General features: G+C 49.2%; 1 protein-coding gene across 9 annotated transcripts in view; it reads right to left on the reverse strand.

Annotated features, from left to right (window-relative positions):
• The window catches only part of HIVEP1 (HIVEP zinc finger 1), a 145,882-nt gene that overhangs the window by 59,677 nt on the left and 65,015 nt on the right, over positions 1-21,190 (reverse strand). For all 9 annotated transcript variants that reach the window (XR_016234294.1, XR_016234295.1, XM_089333390.1 and 6 more), the window contains exon 3: positions 3,240-3,293. Coding sequence is in view for 7 of the 9 variants with exons in the window: in XM_089333390.1 (XP_089189516.1) it covers positions 3,240-3,293 (54 nt within the window). In the remaining 2 variants the exon portion in view is untranslated. The remainder of the gene's footprint in view (positions 1-3,239; positions 3,294-21,190) is intronic.

The following is a 21,190-nucleotide window of genomic DNA, read 5'->3' on the forward strand; positions in this document are numbered from 1 at the left end:
TTAAAAACATAGCTAAACTTACACCGGTGCCACGGTTCACTGGGTTAATCCTCTGCCTGCGGCGCCGGTACTCCAGGTTCTAGTCCCGGTTGGGGTGCCGGATTCTGTCCCGGTTGCCCCTCTTCCAGTTCAGCTCTCTGCTGTGGCCCGGGAGTGCAGTGGAGGATGGCCCAAGTGCTTGGGCACCTCCACCCGCGTGGGAGACCAGGAGGAAGCACCTGGCTCCTGGCTTTGGATCGGCTCAGTGCCGGCCGTGGTGGCCATTTGGGGGGTGAACCAATGGAAGGAAGACCTTTCTCTCTGTCTCTCTCTCTCACTGTCTAACTCTGCCTGTCAAAAAAAAAAAAAAAAAAAAAATTAGCTAATCTAATAAGAAAAGATTTGAGAAATCTCAAGACCTCTTACTGAGACTTTTTTTTCACTCATGTGTTAAAGAGGAACAGGTGTTATTCCTTGCTTATATTTGGAAGGAAAACTACTTTATTTTTATTTTGCCCAGAATCTCTATGTGCCAATGAAATTGCCAAGTGGTAATGCTAAGTGGTGTGCCCCACACAACGCTCGCCTGGCACTGCCCTGAGGTCTGAGGTCGTGGGCTGCCAGCTGTAGCCCTCTCCACTATTCTGAACCTCATTATCCAATTCTCCAGAACTTTTGTTCCATTTCCTTCATCCTATCAGGCACTTAGTTCACTTTCAGAGAGATCTTTGCCACAGAAAAAAGAAGAGAAACTCACACTTATTCTGCTACTTCTAAGCCATTAGCAGATGTGAAAAGACTGAACACGGAAGTTAAAAAATAAGGTCTCCTGCGGCATAGCAGGTTAAGCCACCACCTGCAATACCAGCACTGCTTTTGGTGCTGGTTCAAGATCTGTAATGCGCCTGGGAAAGCAGCAGAAGATGGCCCAAGTGCTTGGGCCTCTGCCACCCACGTAGGAGACCCAGATAAAGCTCCTGGCTTCAGCCTGGCCCAGTCCAGGCCTTTTTGGCCATTTGGGGAGCAAACCAGTGGATGGAAGATCTCTCTGTCTCTCCCTCTCTCGCTCGGTCACACTACCTTTAAATAAATAAAATCAATCTTTAAGGAAAAAAAAAAAAAAAGAAAGAGCTCCTAGAATGTGAGTGTCCCAAATGCTCCATGGGTACAGCAATGTGGGAGGGGTCCGTGGTCAGTCCTTCCAGGGTCAACATGGCTGTGCAGGCTTCTCTACCCTCCGAAGCCTGGCTTCGCTGCAGGAAGGCCATCAAAGGGTCAGATTCGACACAGGTTATCAGAATCCAGAAGGAAGGCACTTTAAGGCACTGCATAGGATCATGTAATTTTTTTTTTTTTTTACAGATTTATCTATTTAATTGAAAGGTAGAATTACAGAGAGGGAGAGGCAGAGAGAGAGAGAGAGAGAGAAGGAGGGAGGGAGGGAGGGAAGTCTTCCATCCGCTGGTTCACTCCCCAACTTGCCGCAATGGCTGGAGCTGAGCTCATTCGAAGCCAGGAGCCAGGAGCTTCTTCCGGGTCTCCCACATGGGTTCAGGGACCCAAGGAGTTGGGCCATCTTCCACTGCTTTCCCAGGCCACAGCAGAGAGCTGGATCAGAAGTGGAGCAGCCAGGTCTTGAACCGGCACCCATACAGGATGCCAGCACGGCACATGGCAGCTTTACTCGCCAGGCCACAGCGCTGGCCCAGGACTACCTAATTATGAAGACCGATCCCACACTATAATCTTGGAGGCTTGTGGCTGCTCCAAAGGAGGGAGAAGTGGATGGAAGAAATTAATCTTCCCATTGAAAACTTAGTCAGCCATCAAATTAGATCTAAAACAAACAAAAGGGTCAGGGCTGTGACGTAGCAGGTAAAGCCATCACCTGCAGTGCCAGCATCCCATATGGGTGATAGTTCGAGTCCTGACTGCTCCACTTCTGATCCAGCTCTCTGCTATGGCCTGGGAAAGCAGAAGATGGCCCAAGTCCTAGGGCCCCTGCACCTGCGTGGGAGACCTGGAAGAAGCTCCTGGCTCCTGGTTTTAGAACAATCCAGCTCTGGCCATTGTGCCATATAGGGAGTGAACCAGAGGATGGAGGACCTCACTCTCTCTCTCTCTCTCTCTTTCTCTGTCTACCTCTGTAACTGCCTTTCAAATAAATAAAGTTTTTTTTTTTTTAAAGAAAGAAAAGAAAGGCAAAAATATTTAAATAAATAAAACAAAAAAGACTTTCAACTATTTAGCTAAACCATTTTGTTAAAGTACCCCATTGCAATTAGAAGATATAACAAGTAAAAACAGTAATAAATCGTGACATATGAATGGCATGAAGACAACTTCATCCCCTGCACTACGAGAAGCACGCAAGGCGTCTTGCTCTGTAAGAGCCTGGAGCTCTGCTGTCCCCCTGCCTGGCAGCGCCCCAGGTGCTGAAGCTCCTGTCCTCCTCGGGTCCTCGGAAGGAAAACCAACACGCTTTCTACGGTGAAACCAACTTTTGCTCTTAGTGTTCTGACTTTTTGTACAAAATCATACTCGATATATAACTGGTGAACCAAAAGGAAGACATAAATGAGTTATCTTCCCTTGTCCCTCTTCTCCCACCATTATATATGTGTATAAATCCTTTCAAACTGTGCATACGTGTGTGCATGTGTGTGTGTGTGTCTGTGTGTACACACAAGCAGATATACTTGAATTTGTTATCTGTTCTACGGAAGGGAGTGTATTTCACGTGCTACACTCTAATTCTGGTTCTCTTAAAAATAAGTCATTGTCAATTGAAGTCATTAACTCTTTTTTTAAAGCTTCATGATAACCCAAACAGGGATGTTATTTACAATTTATTCAACTATTTTCCCACTAGCGGGCACTCAGGGTGTCTTACACTTTCATCATTTTAAAAGAACACCTCGCCAGGTGAGCACACACACCCACGCATGGGCACAGCCGCGTGTATTCATGATTCCGATGGTTTTGTGGCTGCAGGACGGGCTTACAGATGGGACTTTCTGAAGAGCTGCAGCAGTATCTCACAATCCTACCAGCCCTGCACTCACGTCTGGGAAAACAGTCACAGAACATGCGGGGCCCCTAAACTACTGCATGAGGCAAAGTTCACAAAACTTTTGGTACCAATTAGTTTGAGATGATGTCTAATCCTATGATATGTTTGCACCGATTTATTTAGCAAAACTGAAATGCTAAAGATCCTGTGCGCAAAATGATGTCTGCATGCAGAATGCTTTCATTACCTTTTTTTGAAACTTCTGCCCCGTTCAGTTCTTTTTGTGCTTCTTCAATTTTGTCTAAGAAACACAAAGAAATTCATGTAAGTAAATTCATCATAGACAAGAATACGGTAAAGCAAACCTACTACGAACAGTACCAGATGCATAAAAACAGTTGTTGAACGATTTATGAAACAACTGTGTTTAAACTGTTCAAGTAAGAATACATTCCCCTTTAAATTTATAATTTATTTCTTAGTCACAAAGATCACTTTCTCTTTTTTAAAGATTTATTTATATTGATTTGCAAGGCAGAGTTACAGAGAGAGAGAGAGAGAGATTGCCCATCAGCTGGTTCACTCCTCAAACGCCTGCAACAGCCCGAGGCAGGGCCAGACAGAACACAGGAGCCACAAACTTCAACTGGGTCTCCCATGTGGGTGCAGGGGCCCAGGTACCCGGGCCATTCTCCACTGCTTTCCCAGGCACATTAGCAGGGAGCTGGAGTGGAGGCGGAGCAGCCCCGGCATGGGATGCAGGAGTCACAGGCAGCAGCAGTTTACCAACTACGCCCCACAAAGACCACTTTCAAAGATTATTCCAATAATGCAAGCGAGTGTGCCCTTCACTAGCCCACAAGTAAAAAAATGTTTAGTTTTCTAATACATATATTTAAAATAGTACTTTTCTTACTTACAAAGTGCCCAGTAGGGATTTTTATCAGCGCTAAAATAAACACCTACTGGCTTAGAAATAAGACTAAGCAAAGTTCATAGATGGTGGTACAATTTTAACAGGATTCGAGCCCCTAAACTGACACATACCTTTAAACCCGACAGTGCCATGGTAATGGCCGACAGGTTAGGATAGAGGCAGGCACCAATCCTGGAGTCTGAAGGTGGGGTCTCGGGAAGTCACTGGATAGGATTAGGCTCGAGGCGGAGGTCCTGGGAGCCTGGAGATGGCTTTATAAGGAGAGGCCTCACCGGGCGGAGGGAGAGTGTGCTCCCCGTGTCTCTCCACTTCCCCGCTCATCATGGGACTGGCCTTCCGCCGCCATGCAGCTGCCTGGTGTCGGGTGTGAGCCCGGCCAAGGCTTCTTCCTGGTCCCTCTCGGGTGTTTTAGCTCAAGTGGTGAAAAGCTGCCCAACACAGATGGCCTAAGACCTAGGATGGACCCAGGAGAGACAGGACGCAGGATGGAACAGTGGCGAGCCGGGAGGAGCGGGCAGAGCGGTGTCTGCCCGGATCGCAGCTCAGTGTCAATGAAGCGGGAAGACCCGCTAGAAACAAAGCTGCCACTGAGCTGCTGTCTACGCGCACAGCCTGGGAAGGCAGGTGGGACCAGGCCAGGAGGGCTGCCTCGGCAGTGGACAAGCAGCGAGGCTAGTGCAGCCCAGAGCCTGCTCTTCTTCGATTTGAGGCTCTCTGGCACATCTGGAGTTTGTAAGGACATGCAGGTTCTACTTTGGTAACGATGACCTTGCATTTCATGAGGATATTCATATTTGATGACTACAATCAATCAATCCCAAATTTAACCCATTGTTCCACACTTGCACTGTCACGGTAAAGTGTCTAAACTTCCCAGAGTGGTATTTTGTACTAAGCTGCATACGATTCCAGTAATTGAGTAACATTTTTGACAGCCCTCGTATACTTTAGATAAATGCAACTAAAATCCTGTACTGGGCAGGTATTCAGCCTCTGCCTTCTGGTAAGCACCATCAGCCCCAGAAACTGTCTCCAACGCCAGATCCACCACTACTGGCCACGCAGAGGAAACCTCCAACCTCGCTCGTACTCTAAGTAAACAAAGGCACACACCCCTCCACAGAGCCTCCAGCTCTCCTGCCTCCCTGCCCATTTTGCCAGAAAGCCCAGAAACTCAGAGAACTTTCATTTTCTTGATCAAATGTCCTTCAATTTCATGTTGATCCACCAGCCGGACACATTAAGGCAGAGCGGGTACCACAGAAAGGGGGAGGGGCGGGTGTTGCAAGAGGAGGCACGCTTATCTCTGCAGTGGTCCGAAGTGACCCCCACGGCAACGGCCTGTGCGTCCTTCCTGCTAATCATCAGATCCAGAAAACCATCCCAGGAGCACACATCTTTGGGAAAGAAGGCAGTTCCTCTAATTTACAAACATTAGTGATTTCTTGTGAAATGGGGGAGGCGCAGAAACCAGTCTGGTGGGCAGCAGAGGTGTCGCATCAGATGCAGAAACTGGATCCCGCCGTCAGCGGCGGTTTTACTCCAAGGAGAGAAAGACCGAACGCATGGATGAAATCTGCATTAACGGAAATTAACAGAAGAGGAAAGCCTCCATTTGTTCAACTGAAATACACTAGGTTCCTTGTAGATATTCAAACTGTAAATATACAAAACACATAAACACACAACCCTTGAGAAACATAAAAAGGAGTCTTATTACCAAAGCACTATGATTTCTATGCCAGCAGTTCACCCAAACTTAAGAATCAAAAATAATACAAGTATGTATTATATATATTCACAGTACTAACGGTGATGCTTAATAGAGTTTAGGCACACATAATTCAGCATTATATAATAAAAGCAACTTTTTGTTAATAAAATCACTTGTGGTCCAAAGCAGCAAAACCTCATAATTTTACAAACTTAAAGAATAGCTACTATTTAGTAAATGGAAGTTTGGCCACCTTCTGTTAGTTCTTTCTCATAACAAAATGCTAATAAAAATGACTTCCGTGTATATTTGCTTACAAAATACTGAAAATTAAGTTACCTTTCTGTCCTAATAATAACAGTACACAAATTGGGACTAGCAATTTAGGCTGCTACCACATTAGATATTATAATAAGCATCTAACAAATGCTTTACCCACAGCTCCAGTTCAATAGGTAAACACAATCATCAATTAGAGAGCTTGTAAGAGCCATCATTAAAAGCTTTTGCTGGAGTCAATTTTTATTTAAAAAAAATTCTGTTTACATGTAATTTGTGTTTTATAATTCTCCTGGTAAATACGATGTAGTTGGGGCCGGCGCTGTGGCATAGCGGGTAAAGCCTTCACCGGCAGCACCGGCTTCCCATGTGGGTGCCGGTTCAAGTCCCGGCTTCTCCTCTTCCGATCCAGCTCTCTGCTATGGCCTGGGAAAGCAGTAGAAGATGGTGCAGGTCCTTGGACCCCTGCACCCACGTGGGAGACCTGGGAGAAGCTCCAGGCTCCTGGCTTCGGATGAGCTCAGCCCCAGCCATTGTGGCCATTTGAGGAGTGAACAAGTGAGAAAAGACTTCTCTCTCTCTCTCTCTCTGCCTCTGCCTCTGCCTCTCTGTAACTCTGCCTCTCAAGTAAATAAATAAATCTTTTTTAAAAATAAGAAGGGGTTTGAAGACAGCTCCAGCATCACAGAGAAAGCAGTACTTGTTCACACACGTAGCTGGTGCATACGAGAACATTCACTGATATTTCTGGCAATATTTATCATTTTTCCCACTACTGACCGGGAACAAGAGATACCCTTTCACATTCTGCCCCATCACACATTTCCTGACGTATTACAGGGATGCCCAGTTCAGAAAGAGACTTAACTGCTCTCGGTTTTCTATCCTTTCCTATTAAAAATGGCATACATTACCATCTCCCGACTATAGCAACCGCAGGACTTGCTGCTGGATTGGCAACCTGGGAGCTGAAGCTTGGTCACCACATTCTCCCCGCCCCCCGCCCAGGGCCACCCCGAGCAGCAAGGACACCTCTCTGTGGGGCAGGGGTGGGGTCTTAGATGCCGAGACAGCCCCCAGTATGCCCTCCCTCACATTGTGATCTGAGAAAAAATTTCTCAAAGAACCACACATTTGGAAATAAATAGTGGCTTCTCATTTACTTAAAAATAAATATACACGGGGCTGCTGTTGTGGTGTGGAGGGTAAAGCATTGCCATATAGGCACTGGTTGGAGTCCCAGCTGCTCCACCTCCAATCCAGCTCCCTGCTAACACACCTGGGAAAGCAGCAGAGGATGGCCCAAGTGCTTGGGACCCTGCTACCCACTTGGGAGATCTGGAAGAAGCTCCTGGCTTTGGCCTGGTCCAGCCCTGGCCACTGCAGCCATTTGGGGAGTGAACCAGTGGATGAAAGATCTCTCTTTTTCTCTCTTTTTGTCTCTTCTTCTCTCTGTATAGCTCTTTTTTTAAGATTTATTTATTTGAAAGGTAGAGTTACAGAGAGGCAGAGAGAGAAAGAGAGAGAGAGGGAGGGAGGGAGGGAGGGAGGGAGGGAGAGAGAGAGAGAGAGAAAGAAAGAAGTCTTCCATCAGTTGATTCACTCTCCACATGGCCACAATGGCCAGAGCTAAGCTGGCTCCCCTGTGTAACACTTTCAAATAAATAAATACATTTTTTAAAATAAATATACAAATAAAGCCGACATTCACAGAATGTTACTAAATTTCAAGTAATGCATTCTTACTATGAGGAGTTCTTACTATGCTTAAACAAAGCTGTGACGCTAACGTACTTCACTAAACACACTCGGAGTTGTACAGAGCTGGAAACGACCCCCAGTGACACAGGAGTGGGTCTGGAATCCTCCTGAGATCCAGAGGGGCCAGGCTGTGTGGACAGCAGGCCAAGAGAGGTGCTATTCACAGTATTCATTCTGTTCTCATTCTGCAACTATTACAAATTGATACTTTTTTATACTTGTTCTTTCTTCTTTAAAACACAGACATTGTTAATGAAAAGGTTAAGACCTATGTTGTATGATGTCATACATAAGTATTTTTTCTAGGAAACAATGCAAAGACATCTTCTTCGGGGCTGCTTGTGATGCTGGCATCCCACATCGGAGTGTAAGTCCTGGCTGCTCTGCTTCTGATCCAGCTGCCTGCTCACGGACTTGGGAAAGCAGCAGGTGATGGCCCCAGTACTTGGACCACTGCCACCTTGTGGAAGACTCAGGTGGAGCTCCTGCTTCCTGGCTTCAGCCTGGGCCACCTCTGGCTGTTGCAGTCATTTGGGGAATAAAACAGCAGGTGGAAGATCTCTCCCTCTGTCTCTGTCTTTCAAATGAATAAAAAACATTTTTTAAAAGATTTATTTATTTTTTACTGAAGAGTCAGAGTTACACATAGAGAGGAGAGGCAGAGAGAGAGAGAGAGAGAGGTCCTCCACCCGCTGGTCCACTCCCCAACGGGCTGCAATGGCCAGAGCTGTGCTGATCCGAAGCCAGGAGCCAGGAGCTTCTTCCGGGTCTCCCACGCAGGTGCAGGGGCCCAAGGACTTGGGCCATCTTCTACTGCTTTCCCAGGCCATAGCAGAGAGCTGGATCGGAAGAGGAGCAGCTGGGACTAGAACCAGCTCCCATATGGGATGCCGGTGCTTCAGGCCAGGGCATTAACCCACTGTGCCACAGCGCTGGCCCCTAAATAAAAAATTTTAAAGAAATCTATTTAAATCATTGACAACTAATTATAAAGAAACATCTATTTGTGAAACAAAATCTGAAACCACTGAGCAAAAAGAAAGAAAAGATTTATGGAGTGAACCAACAGAGGATCTCTCTACCCCTCTCCTCTCTCCTATTTCCAGCCTCCCCCCTTCAGATAAACAAACGGTCCTAGAACCCTATATAAACCACCCTTCTTTCAGAATTCTTGGAAGGAGAGTGAAACATTAAAGACAAATCCAAATCCGTTATAAAAATCAAGCAGGGGCTGGTGCAACCATATGGGTGCCAGTTCAAGTCCCGGCTGCTCCACTTCCAATCCAGCTCTCTGTTATGGCCTGGGAAAGCAGTAGAAGATGGCCCAAGTCCCTGGGCACCTGCACCTACGTGGGAGACCTTGAAGAAGCTCAGGGCTCCTGGCTTTGGATCAGCTCAGCTCCGGCCACTGTGACCATTTGGGAGTGAACCAGTGGATGGAAGACCTTTTTCTCCGTCTCTCCATCTCTCCCTCTCATTGTCTGTAATTCTACCTCTCAAATAAATAAATAAAATCTTTTTTTTTTTTTTAAAAGCAGTCTTCTACAGTAAGTCCTTGCCACACCCACCTTCAGCCTTGCTGGGGGTTGGGGGGGCCTCGCCCCTCACCTCAGCTGCCCCAGCAGCTCCTCAGGCACCCTGGGGTCTGGCACGTCACAGGCTAGGGACCCTCCCGCCTCAGCCCCAGCACTCAACTGTTAGGCCCTGGTTGAAGGAGAGCTGTGTGCCCTCGCTGTATCTCACACCTGCCCTGGGTCAGGCACGGTGGGAAGAGGTACAGCTGTGGGTTCCTGATCTCGAGAGCTTGAGATCAGATGTGCTTCAGCCCCTGGCACACCCGCACACACGTGACACAACATCTTGACGAGGAGCACAAGTCTAAACATGAAGCTCAACTGTGCTCCACACACGCCTGACACACGCAGCTCGAAGGAAAGAATCCCACACGGCACTTGGAGTGCACCTGCACGTTTATGGTGGCCTGGCACACGAAGTCGGGTGTGGGACAGTCCACTGCCGCATCATCTCAGCATTCAAAAAGCTTCCAGTTTTGCAATATTTTCAATTCAGGATTTCCACAGCAGGAAGGCTCAGTCCGTAGAGGGACAAAGAAAACAGCCCGTCCCTCCTGGAGCGGCTCAGTTTAGCAGATCCTTCAAACCACCATGCTAGCATCAATTCGAGGGCCATAAAGCCCAAATTCCCCGGCAGGGCCCACAATGCTCTTGGTGATCTAGTTACCTATTCCCCCTGCCCCACTGCCTTCTTCCCTTCAGGCTCAGCGCCCCCACCCCAGAAGCCAGGCTCTGCCAGATCCCTAGGCTATAAGGGCAGCTCTTTCCTCCCAGGCTGCAGGTCTCGTTCAAGGTCTGTCATTCCATCCTCTGTGCCACACTAAACCTTGCCTGGAGAGCCCTGCTTCCCTACAGTTATGCATCTCATGACTGTTAGTAAAAATGGTGAGAAGATGGAGCTGTGTGACTTGCTGATGCTGAAAACCCTGAAGACGGCCTGCCCAGGAGCCCACACAAGCACGGCTGTGCTCCGAAAAGGAGAACCTGCACACACACTGAGAACTGGCGGTGGTGGCTTCACCTGAGAGCCTTGCATTTTGTCATCTTGAGCATTAGGAAAGACTTCCACAGTCGGGCAACTCAGTGCGCACATTGAGAGCACTTGCCTTGGTTTGCACACACTCGTGAGGACGGAAAACTCCAAAGGGCGGGAACTTACTCCGCTCACAGTGCCCAGGAGCTGAGCCTGGCTGGAGGGCTGGGACGAGAAGAGAGCTCTCCCCAGAGGACTGGTTATAAAGGAGGCCTGAGCGAGGCCCACCACGGGATCCCTCCTCTAAGAAACCCCTACCATTGCCAACCACTGGACTCATCCCACGGCCAGCCAAGGGGTAACCCAGTCTTGGACTGGGAATCCCCAGAACCATCAGCCAAGAATAACCCTGTTGCTTTTCCAGGCTATTCCATTCTAGTAATGAAAAGCTAATGCAGCCGTCAGACCAAGTGCTACTCTCTTCAGTCCCCAAGATGCTAACGGCTTCTGCCTGTAGCTCCCTGGGCTCAGCTCACAAGACACAAACGGCTTCTGCCTGTAGCCCCGTGGGCTCAGCCTTCTCTCGCAGCTCACTAGGTGACAGACAGCCTCCCTCTTCACTGAGCCTTCAAAACACAAACTGGTAAGAAGTTCAAGGTGATGGATGTGCTAATTACCCTGACTTGATCATCACTCAGGATACAGATGAATCAAAAACATCCCATTATACTTTAAAAATGGTATAAATATTATGTGGCAACCCAAAGCAATGTTTAAATACAAGTTAGTATACCATTAGGAAGTCAATTCTAATGAACTGTGAAAGGTGGTACCATCTGACTGAAAAGGATCACCATCTGCGACTCAGCTGTTTTTACTACTGAATAGAGCACAACTCCTACGCCTTCTCATTAAACATCAGGTCAAGTTCTTTACTGGTAGGATTAACTGCTAGAGCTATTTCACTATTATTAATGTAAACATTGCATCCAGTGCACACAACTACTTATCCAGGCTCCCCTATCACCGCTGGGGCCGCAAATGATAATCTGGACTATCAGTGTCTCAAACGGAAAAATGCTGTCTGAAATAAAAAAAAAAAAATGAGTCTCAACTCTGCACCAACCAACTGGAAAACTCCAACAAACCAGTAAAACTTCCGGGAGAACATATAGTTATCCAAACTGGTCCAGGTAGAGGAAAGACCGTCATGGTTACTGCATGGATGAAGCAGGAGAACACACACTTAGTTTTTCTAAAGGTTCCAGGCCCAGTCAGTTCCACTGAAATTCTTTCCCATTCTAAAGGATGAAGCATTTCCTAAAGGGTTCCAAAGCCTCCATACAACACAGGAGGTGCCCACAGCACATCACAATGCCGGTGTCACCCGGGTATCAGACGAGATCCGGCGCGCTCAGGGTGGTATGGCCACGGACAGACCCGGGTATCCAGACCTCACCAAGGGGCCAGCACTGTGGCTCAGCAGTGATGACAGCATCCCATCTGAGCATGGGTCTGAGTCTCCGCTGCTCCACCACTGACCCAGCTCCCTGCTAATGCACTTGGGCAAGTAGTGGGAAAATGACCCAAGCACTTGGGCCCCTGTGCCCACATGAGAGACCTGGATGGAGACCCAGGCTCCCAGCTTCAGCCTGGCCCAGCCCTGGCCACTGCAGCCATTGGGGGAGTGAACCAGGGGATGGAAGACCTCCCTCTTCCTGTCTTTCCCTCTCGCTCTGTAACTCTGCCTTTCAAACAAATAAATAAATCTTAAAAAAAAAAAAAAAAAAAAAAAAAAAAAGCGCAAAACCTCTCCAAAGGAGGGAGAAAAACCAACTCTACAGACATGTCCTATAGGAGTAAGGGCTTGACAAACTATAACAAGAAGTGCACTCAGGCCAGCGCTGCGGCTCACTAGGCTAATCCTCCGCCTTGCAGCGCCGACTCCTCAGGTTCTATTCCCGGTCAGGGCGCTGGATTCTGTCCCGGTTGCCCCTCTTCCAAGCCAGCTCTCTGCTGTGGCCAGGGAGTGCAGTGGAGGATGGCCCGAGTACTTGGGCCCTGCACCCCATGGGAGACCAGGAGAAGCACCTGGCTCCTGCCATCAGATCAGCACGGTGCACTGGCCGCGGCGGCCATTAGACGGTGAGCCAATGGCAAAGGAAGACCTTTCTCTCTGTCTCTCTCTCACTGTCCACTCTGCTTGAAAATAAAAAAAAAAAAAAAAGAAAAAAAAAAGAAGTGCACTCACAGGTTAGAAAACCGCATCCAGTTATGCAAAGATACTTCAATATCTGAAAGCCAGTTAGCATGACTCGTAGCAGCAACAGCACAAGGGAGTAATTTGAGTAATACTCAGAATGTATTGACTGTATCACATCCACTTTCAGTGTTGAAAAAAGCCCCTCAAAATGCAATAGGAAAGGATACTCTTCATGAGACTGACCTCATGGTCTGCTATTAACTCCCCCCGAACAAGGAGCCACGCCGATGGCGCCCCAGCAGCTCCCGTGCAGGCCTGCCCTCACTGCTCGCTGGCCCCCGGCTGAACCGCTTACCCCTCTCACCCCAGAGCAGCATTTTCCCAGGAGCAAAGGCTGCCTGCTGCTTGTGTTCCTCGTGAAACCTCTGTCTCATGCAACACAGTGCAAAGACCCGCAACAGCAGTCTAACAAACGCTATTGCGGTATCTACTGCAGCATCTGTGTTAACAATGACGTGGGGGAAAACCACAGAGGACTGGCTCAATATTTCCTTCCATATAGTAGAATATTATTTGGTCAAGTATAACGTCTTAAAAATATACTTGTTGACAGAAAGAATGCTCAAGGCATATTTCTTAAAAAGCACAGTTCCAAACATTTTATACCATGGACATGGACGTATTCACATGAAACATAAACACACAAGTATATATACTAGTAGGTCTGTGAAGAAGTAGGCTACACTGTGAATGGGTATCACAGAGTAGGAAGTTTTCATGTAACTGTCTACATTTTCTTCAATTATTAAATTACCTACAATGAATAAATACCTTCATATAAAAATGTCACCTAAATTTAGTAGAAATAATTCCTGACAATGTGCTATACACTATGCTTTAAAGAAATGTTGGCTGTAGACTCTAAATTCCCAATTTCCAGATCACATGAAAGACTTTTTTTTTTTTAATTTGGACAGGCAGAGTGGACAGTGAGAGAGACAGAGAGAAAGGTCTTCCTTTGCCATTGGTTCATCCTCCAATGGCCGCCGCGGCCGGCGCGCTGTGGCCGGCGCACTGCGCTGATCCGATGGCAGGAGCCAGGTGCTTCTCCTGGTCTCCCATGGGGTGCAGGGCCCAAGTACTCGGGCCATCCTCCACTGCACTCCCTGGCCACAGCAGAGAGCTGGCCTGGAAGAGGGGCGACCAGGACAGGATCCGGCGCCCCAACCAGGACTAGAACCCGGTGTGCCGGCGCCGCAAGGCGGAGGATTAGCCTATTGAGCCAAGGCGCCGGCCAATGAAAGAATTCTAACACATGAAAACACTGCGAGTTGCGCAACTCCAACCCAAACATGGGATGATCAACCCGTAAAGTTGATGCAAATATTCTGAAATCTGAAGACCTTCAAGCCACTCAGCCTGTAAACAAGACAGTTTACCCGGCTCTGAACATAGGCCTCACCAGCTCCGATGTGCTGATACCTAGGGAATTCCACCGGAGATGAGCAATCCCGCATGCAGGACCCTAGAGAAATGAACAGGTGCAGTGGCTCCCGTGCAGGAGGTGTGTGACCACACCCACAGGTGGAGGGCCCTCAGAAGAGGGGCATTAGAACGTAGGGCTGGGAACTCAGAGCCGTTTCCACATACAAACCTAGAGATACAGAATTTGGGAGCCACGTCCCTCCATAACCGACAGTTAAAACCGTACTATAAAGCCTGTAGAAACAAAAATACCACATTTCTATGAAGTCATCTGACCATACATACCACCGAGATGGGCCTTCATTAGAGAGATACAACTTCTGGAAATCTATACTGAGACCATGAAAGGAGAGGAGTAGATGCTACTTATCACAGTGCTTTCAGAATAGAAATAAGCTAAATAATCAGCAGCACCCAGTTAAATAAATGACGGTGCCTCCATATGATACGGGATCACAGAACTATTATACTGTAGGTTTCTAGAAGGACTTATTAAATCAGACCAGATTGCATAACATTTAAATGCTCTGGCAAGCAGCTTTGAGGTCACCTGGTCCAGGTGGAATAACTGGTGGGAAAGAAGGTTGCCTCAGCTTTTAAGGAGCAAGTAGAGGAAAAACGCAAGAAAGGGGCAAAAGAGACTGACTGAACATAATTAGAAGCAGAAAGGGCTAAAGCCGCATCCGTCAGGAGAACAGGGCTTCAGCGTCAAATCAGCGGACACGGTAAGGACCGAGGTGGCCTCCAATGGAGTGTGCCATGAACCGGCCACTGTGGGGAAGTGGGAAGGCCAGAGGGCAGCGGGCTGAGGAAGTGAGGGGGAGGGAGAGATGAGGAGGAGCTGCCTCCCAAAGCACTGAGCAGAAAAGAAGAGGTTGAACCAAGGCCGGAGAGAAACCCAGGGCGATGGAGAGTGCTTGTGTTCTTCTTCCACGATGTTTACAGACACTCAGGAAAGAACCAACAAAGGCAGAGCGGAGACGGGGGTGGGAGGGGAATGAGGACCATACGGAGCAAGGCTCTAGGACAGGCAGAGGGCAGGTTTGGAACAGGAGAGACCAAGGGAGGAAGGAAGGTAAGCCAGATAGAAAGTCTAGCGAAGGGAGTTCAGCGCGTGTGCACAGGGCCTGGGAATGGTCATCGTAAGGAAACAGATGAGCTGACTGATGCCAAGGACAAGCCAAAGCACTGCCACAGAGCTACAAGGCCTCTCTGAGCTTGGAAATGCGTGAATCTCCGGGGGCTCCAATCCTCACTGCAGTGCCCCTCGTGCTTGGCCCACAAAGCTTGGCCACCTGGATGGGGCAGTGAGGAAGGGAAGCCACACTTGGACGCGCCCGGGAGGAAGGACAAGAGTTCAGGGAGATGGCGGTGCTGGGGAGCAGTTCACGGGAGGGGCAGGCGGTGGGCTGGAAGTGAAAAGGGAGACCGGGCACCGGGGCAGACAGCTGCACAGGAGGGCAGCTGGGAGTCCGGGGGCCGCAGGGACGCTGAGGCCTGAGGTCAGGGTCAATCTCTAGTGAACGGCTCAAGGGTTTCTAAAAGATCCAGAATTACTACTGGTGAAGTAGGCTAGAGGAAAAAATTAACTGGACGTAAACCATGTCCATTCTAGAGTGACAGTGAGTCATGATGGCACGGGAAAAGTGACAATGAACTCAACCTGCCATGATAACATCTAAAATATGAAATGCCTAACCTGGCTGTTCGCATGACCCACCCCCACAAGAGTGCTCACTCATTCTTTTCCCAAACCAAGCGTCCATCATGAAACTAACAAAAACGTGAAGTAACACAAAGGAAACAGAAGCTCTAGCAGGCTTTAAATTAGGGATCAATTAAATGCTGACTCTTCACTAAGAAGATCATCTTCGTAGCAAAACTGCCCAGGAAAATAATCTACAGACACATAATGAATGTGTCACATTGAGCCACTTAAGGTCTCTACTTTCTGTCCCTTAATAATATACCCAAAGTCTGTGAAAGCTTATAATCATACAAACACGTCTCAAGCAGCTGGGTTCGGCTGGAAGCCTTGATGCGCAGGGCTGAGAGCCCCGTGGGGCCACGCCCTTGCACAGGACGGGCCCAGGAGTTCTAACTGAGTCGTTTTACCCCTAGCGGATGCTAGGAAGACCACTGGCTTTTATGATCAGGACATGTTTCCTAAGAAATAAAAAAACAGCGAAGGTCTCCTCCCCCAAATCACGCTGTTCTGGAGCCCCAAGGAGCCCAGCCAAGGGCCACGCACAGCATCAGACAGGCGGTCTTCACCCAGCTGCCAAAGCAGCTCCGCCCAAGGCTGATGCCCTTGGCACCACTCTTCCACGAGCTCAATGCTCCTTTACACATTCCCCAAAACAGCACCCAGACCTGCTGCACACTGGAGTCACTTGGCCCCGGAGTCACGGTCAGGAGGCAGCCCACACCCATTCAACTGGCATTGTAAAGCTCCCCAGTGATTCCAACACGCACCCAGCCTGGAGAAGCCATGCTCTCTAAATTATAGATATTATCGGGTCAGGATCCACAATTGTATTACATGGAAATGGTTGGGGGAAAGGAGGAAGGGTTTTATCGGGTGCCGGGGCGGAGGCCGGGGCATCTGTCTACCTTATCAAGGAGCTGCGGGTGCTCCTGGACGGGGAGGCTACGGAAGATAAGGGAGGGAAGCTCCAGGTCGCGGCTGTGCACGGCCAATTACACTTCCCCTCTAAGCCACCCACCCCGACAAGGAGTGACCACGAGGAGAGCTAATAACCTGCACTCATGTCAGCCCTCAACCAGAAAACAATTTTCCAGCTGAAAATTCAGTGTTTGAAAACACAAACAAATTATTTAAACATAACAAACTATTGTGTCAAGATGCTGGAATTGACATGTTTTCTGATACACATTTCTAACACAGTTTCTACCAGTCACAACAAAATACTTTGCTCACTGCAGGTTAGCTATTATTATTAGACGATGACAACACTGGTTTCCTTGTCCCATTTTTGATGATCTCTGATGTAGCGGATGCGAGGAGGTAGTCATGGTAACTAGGGTAGACGGGAAGACAGTGTTCCTCCACCGACACGCTGAGTGCCGGGGCCCACTGAACCTGGGTTACTAACCCAGTGACGGATTCCCACACGCACAGCCGGTCTGTGCTCACCTGCACCCGGACTGCAGGGCTGAGGGGGCAGAGGGACAGCTGGCCAGGAGGGACTTTGGAGGGGTGGCCCTCAAGATTACAAAACCTCACCAGCATGCCCCTCTGGCTTTTCAGGCTGGCTGTCCTCCATACTGATCCCTGTGTCAGCAAATAATACATCAATTTCCCCTATAATAAAATGTTGCGGTAAAGGGTGCCGTTATCAACCAGGGCAAAATCATGGCACCCAAGAGCAGTGACGTCCGCTGTCAGACCAGCTCCAGTGACCAGGGCTCTTCTGGCCAGCCTCTTCCTTCTGACCTGCAAAGCCCCTGGCCAAGGCTCAGCCTGGGAAATAGTGCTGTGCTCACAGCGTGCCAAGGAACTGCCCTATAGCTTGGCCTAAAGCAGGCTTTGATCTCTCCCATCTCTGGTCTTGCTGGAACAAGAACTGCTGGAGAAAAGGGGGCTCTGCTGGGCTTGGGGAGGGCCTTGGGCCCCAGAGCCACACAGGGAGGGAGTGCGCCTGCCAGTACACCCTGACCCTCTGCCTCTCCCAGCCAGTGCTGCGCCCAGTGTTTTTCCCAGCCCTCCTCTAGGGGCGCTGGGGCATCAGCACTCACCCCTTAAAGGGACAGCCATACTCCTCTCCATCGCCTTCTTACCTGAACAGTCTCGGTGCAGGGCGTGTGCGGACCAGGCAGTGGGCGAGGTCGGGCCTCTACTCACCACGTCCATGATCTCTAAGGATCACAGACTCAAACACATCCAGATTCTTTAAGGCAGGGAGAAGGAAGGTTGGAAATGTGAGAGGGAGGCAAAGTCACTACCCAGGGCCCTCTGGGAGCCGGGCTCTGGGGGGCACGGAGACTGCTGTGCCATGACCTCGGGAGCTCGGGCCCGGAGCAAGGCAGCCTGAGCTACACAGCACGCTGCTTCCCTCTTCCACACGGGCCAGCAGGCAGCAGCGACTGGGGGCCTGGAGCAGCAAGCCTGGGTTTACCACCACGCCCCCAGCCCAGGAAACGCCTTCTCTCTGGAAGCCCTGGCTTCCACATGTGTGCCAGGAAAGGTGACAAGTGCGGGGGATGCACAGCATCTGCCCAGGCTCCATGGTACGGGAACACTGCCCTTGGTGGCTCGAGTTGGGCCACTGAACAAACTGTCCCTCGGGACACAACGGCACCACATTCACAGGATGAGCTAGCCAGCACCACCAGTTATAACAGAGCTGCAGGCCACGCGACACCCCCATTACGAGGAGCAACTGTGGCCTGAGGGCCAGACTACAGGATGAGCCAGGTAAATGGGGGCTTAATTACTATAAAACTTCCAAGGCAAAAGTTTACCAAAGAAACGAGCCCAACCTGAAACTCAGAAGGAAGCTAAGAGACATTACCCAGGTATTAGCCGCATCCTGTCACAGTGTTCATCACGGTCAGCCAGCACGGCACAGTCGTCTGAAAGGCCAGCCTGCCGTGGGTGGGGGGTCCCTGAGGGTCACTGGCCCTAAGAGGAAAGGGAATGTCCCTGCACGGCCACCAGGAGTCAGGTATGTACACGCCAAAGCTGAACAGGAGCATAGAACAGGAAGGCGTTTCTAGAACTATGATACCCCCTCCCCGTTCTTAACCCTTTTGGTGGGGTGGGGGTCACTGCAGGACTCCTTTTAAGAATTTGAAAACGAGAAATCCATCCAAAATACAAAGTTTAAAATAAAAGAAGCAAAAACAGCAGAACAACAAACAAGGGTGCTTCCAAAGTTTGTGGAGGATGTAGTCAAGTGACTGGGTTCCTGCCTTCCATAGGGGAGACCTGGATTGAGTACCCAGCTCCAGGCTTTGGCCCACGGCCACTGCACGCATTTGTATAGTGATCAATGAATGGGAGCTTTCTCTATATCTTAAATTTAAAAAAATAATAATTTTTTTTTACTTTTACATGAGCTCCCCCCCCCCCCCACAAAGATTTATTTATTTAAAAGGCAGAGTCTCAGAGAGAGAAGGAGATTTTCCATCTGCTGGTTTAAGTTCCAAATGACCACAACACCCAGAGCTGGGCCAGGCTAAAGCCGGAGCCAGAATTTCCATCCGGGTCTCCCACTCAGCCATCTTCTGCTGCCTTTCCAGGTCCCTTAGCAGGGAGCTGGCTCAGAAGCACGGCAGCTGGGAACAGAACCAGTGCTCCAGCATGCGATGCCAGCCGCAGGGTGGGGGGCTTAACCTGCTGTACAGGCCACTCCATGAGCACCCTGGGATACAGCCTACCTCCACTGGTATCAAAAAGTACCAGAGGGTCCATGTGTGCATACAAAGGGCACACACGTCACTGGGGCTGGTGCTCACTGTCCCCCCTGGGGAAAGGGGGCCGGGAGAGAAGTGGTGTATTCCACTGGGCTTCTCCTGACTTCTCTGTTAATTTGGTGAGATTTTAGTTTCTGAAATTTAAACAATATACAATACAAGAAGAAAATGTTCCAACTCAAATTAACCACTGCTTAGCACGCGGTCATTTTACTTTCCAGGTTATGTTTCACGTTTGGATGTATGTACACATTTTTTCTTTAATAAAATGGCACAATAACTAAGTGTCATTGGGAAGGCAGGTGATGGCCCAAGTACGTGCTCCTTACTACCCACACGGAAGACACGGCTGGAGTCCTGGGCTCCTGGTTTTTGGGCTCGGCCTGGCCCAGTTCTGGCTGTTGCAGCCATCTGGGGAGAGAACCAGTGGAAGAAAGATTTCTCTGTCTCTCCCTTTGTCTCTGTTACTCTGCATTTCAGATAAATAATTAAACAACTATAAATCTTTTAAAGACAGAAGTATATGAATACATTATTCTGGTTTTGTTTTAAAAATCATAACATCTTAATCCTAATGCTGATCCATATCACTTCTTCAATTTAAAAAGTTCTCACTGAAGAAGAGAATGAAATGAAACTTCAAAATAGGTCCATTAAAAATATCATCAGTATGGTTCTTTTCCCAGGAAGTCTGAGACACACACACACACACACACACACACACACACACTTCTGCATACGATTTCAGGGGTAACAGCAATCTTTTCCTTTTTAAAAAAAAAAATTATTTTAGCCGGCACCGCGGCTCACTAGGCTAATCCTCTGCCTTGCGGCGCCGGCACACCGGGTTCTAGTCCCGGTCGGGGCGCCGGATTCTGTCCCAGTTGCCCCTCTTCCAGGCCAGCTCTCTGCTGTGGCCAGGGAGTGCAGTGGAGGATGGCCCAAGCACTTGGGCCCTGCAACCCATGGGAGACCAGGAGAAGTACCTGGCTCCTGCCACCGGATCAGCGTGGTGCGCTGGCCGCGGTGCGCCAGCCGCGGTGGCCATTGGAGGGTGAACCAACGGCAAAAGCAAGACCTTTCTCTCTGTCTCTCTCTCTCTCATTGTCCACTCTGCCTGTCAAAAAATAAATAAATAAAAATTATTTTAAATTCGAAAAGCAGAGTTAGAGAGAGACAGGCAGACAGAGACAGAGACATAAAGAGACAGAGAGAGAAGTATCTTCCATCTTCTGCCTCCCTCTGTAGACAGCTGAAAGCGCCAGAGCTGGGCCAGACTGAAGCCAGGAGATTCTTCTGGGTTTCCCACATGGGTGCAGGAGCCCAAGTGCTTGGGCCATCCTCCGCTGCTTTCCCAGGCCATTAGCAGGGAGCTGGATCAGAAGTGGACTATCTGGGACACGAACCAGCACCCACATGGGACACCGGAGTCACAGGCAGCAACTTAACCCACTAAGCCACAGTGCCTCCTCCTGAGTTTATAGCACGCCATGGGGACCTCTAGACCTGGATCAACAGTCTCTGGTAGAGATCTGCACGACGCTGCCAACATTCTGCACAAAGCTCAGAGCCACAGTGCGTCCTCCCTTGAGAACCTGGGCTCTGGAAGAGATGAAAATATGCTAATCAGATATGTTAATATGTAGGTATCTACACTGCGTAGTAAACATTGACACCTTCTACCCAGCAAGAGGAATAAGGGACAATGAGGCCAAGCTCTCCAGCAGCCCGCCCTCTGCAACCAGCCTGCCTGGGTCAGACAGCAGCACCATGGAGAGTTCTGCAATGTGGCAAGCTCCCCGCAGCTGCCCTGCCGCCCCGGCCCATGGTACC

Source organism: Oryctolagus cuniculus, chromosome 5 (genome assembly GCF_051225735.1).
Source record: "Oryctolagus cuniculus isolate XC-2025 breed Fujian yellow rabbit chromosome 5, ASM5122573v1, whole genome shotgun sequence".
NCBI classification, from domain to species: Eukaryota; Metazoa; Chordata; class Mammalia; order Lagomorpha; family Leporidae; genus Oryctolagus; species Oryctolagus cuniculus.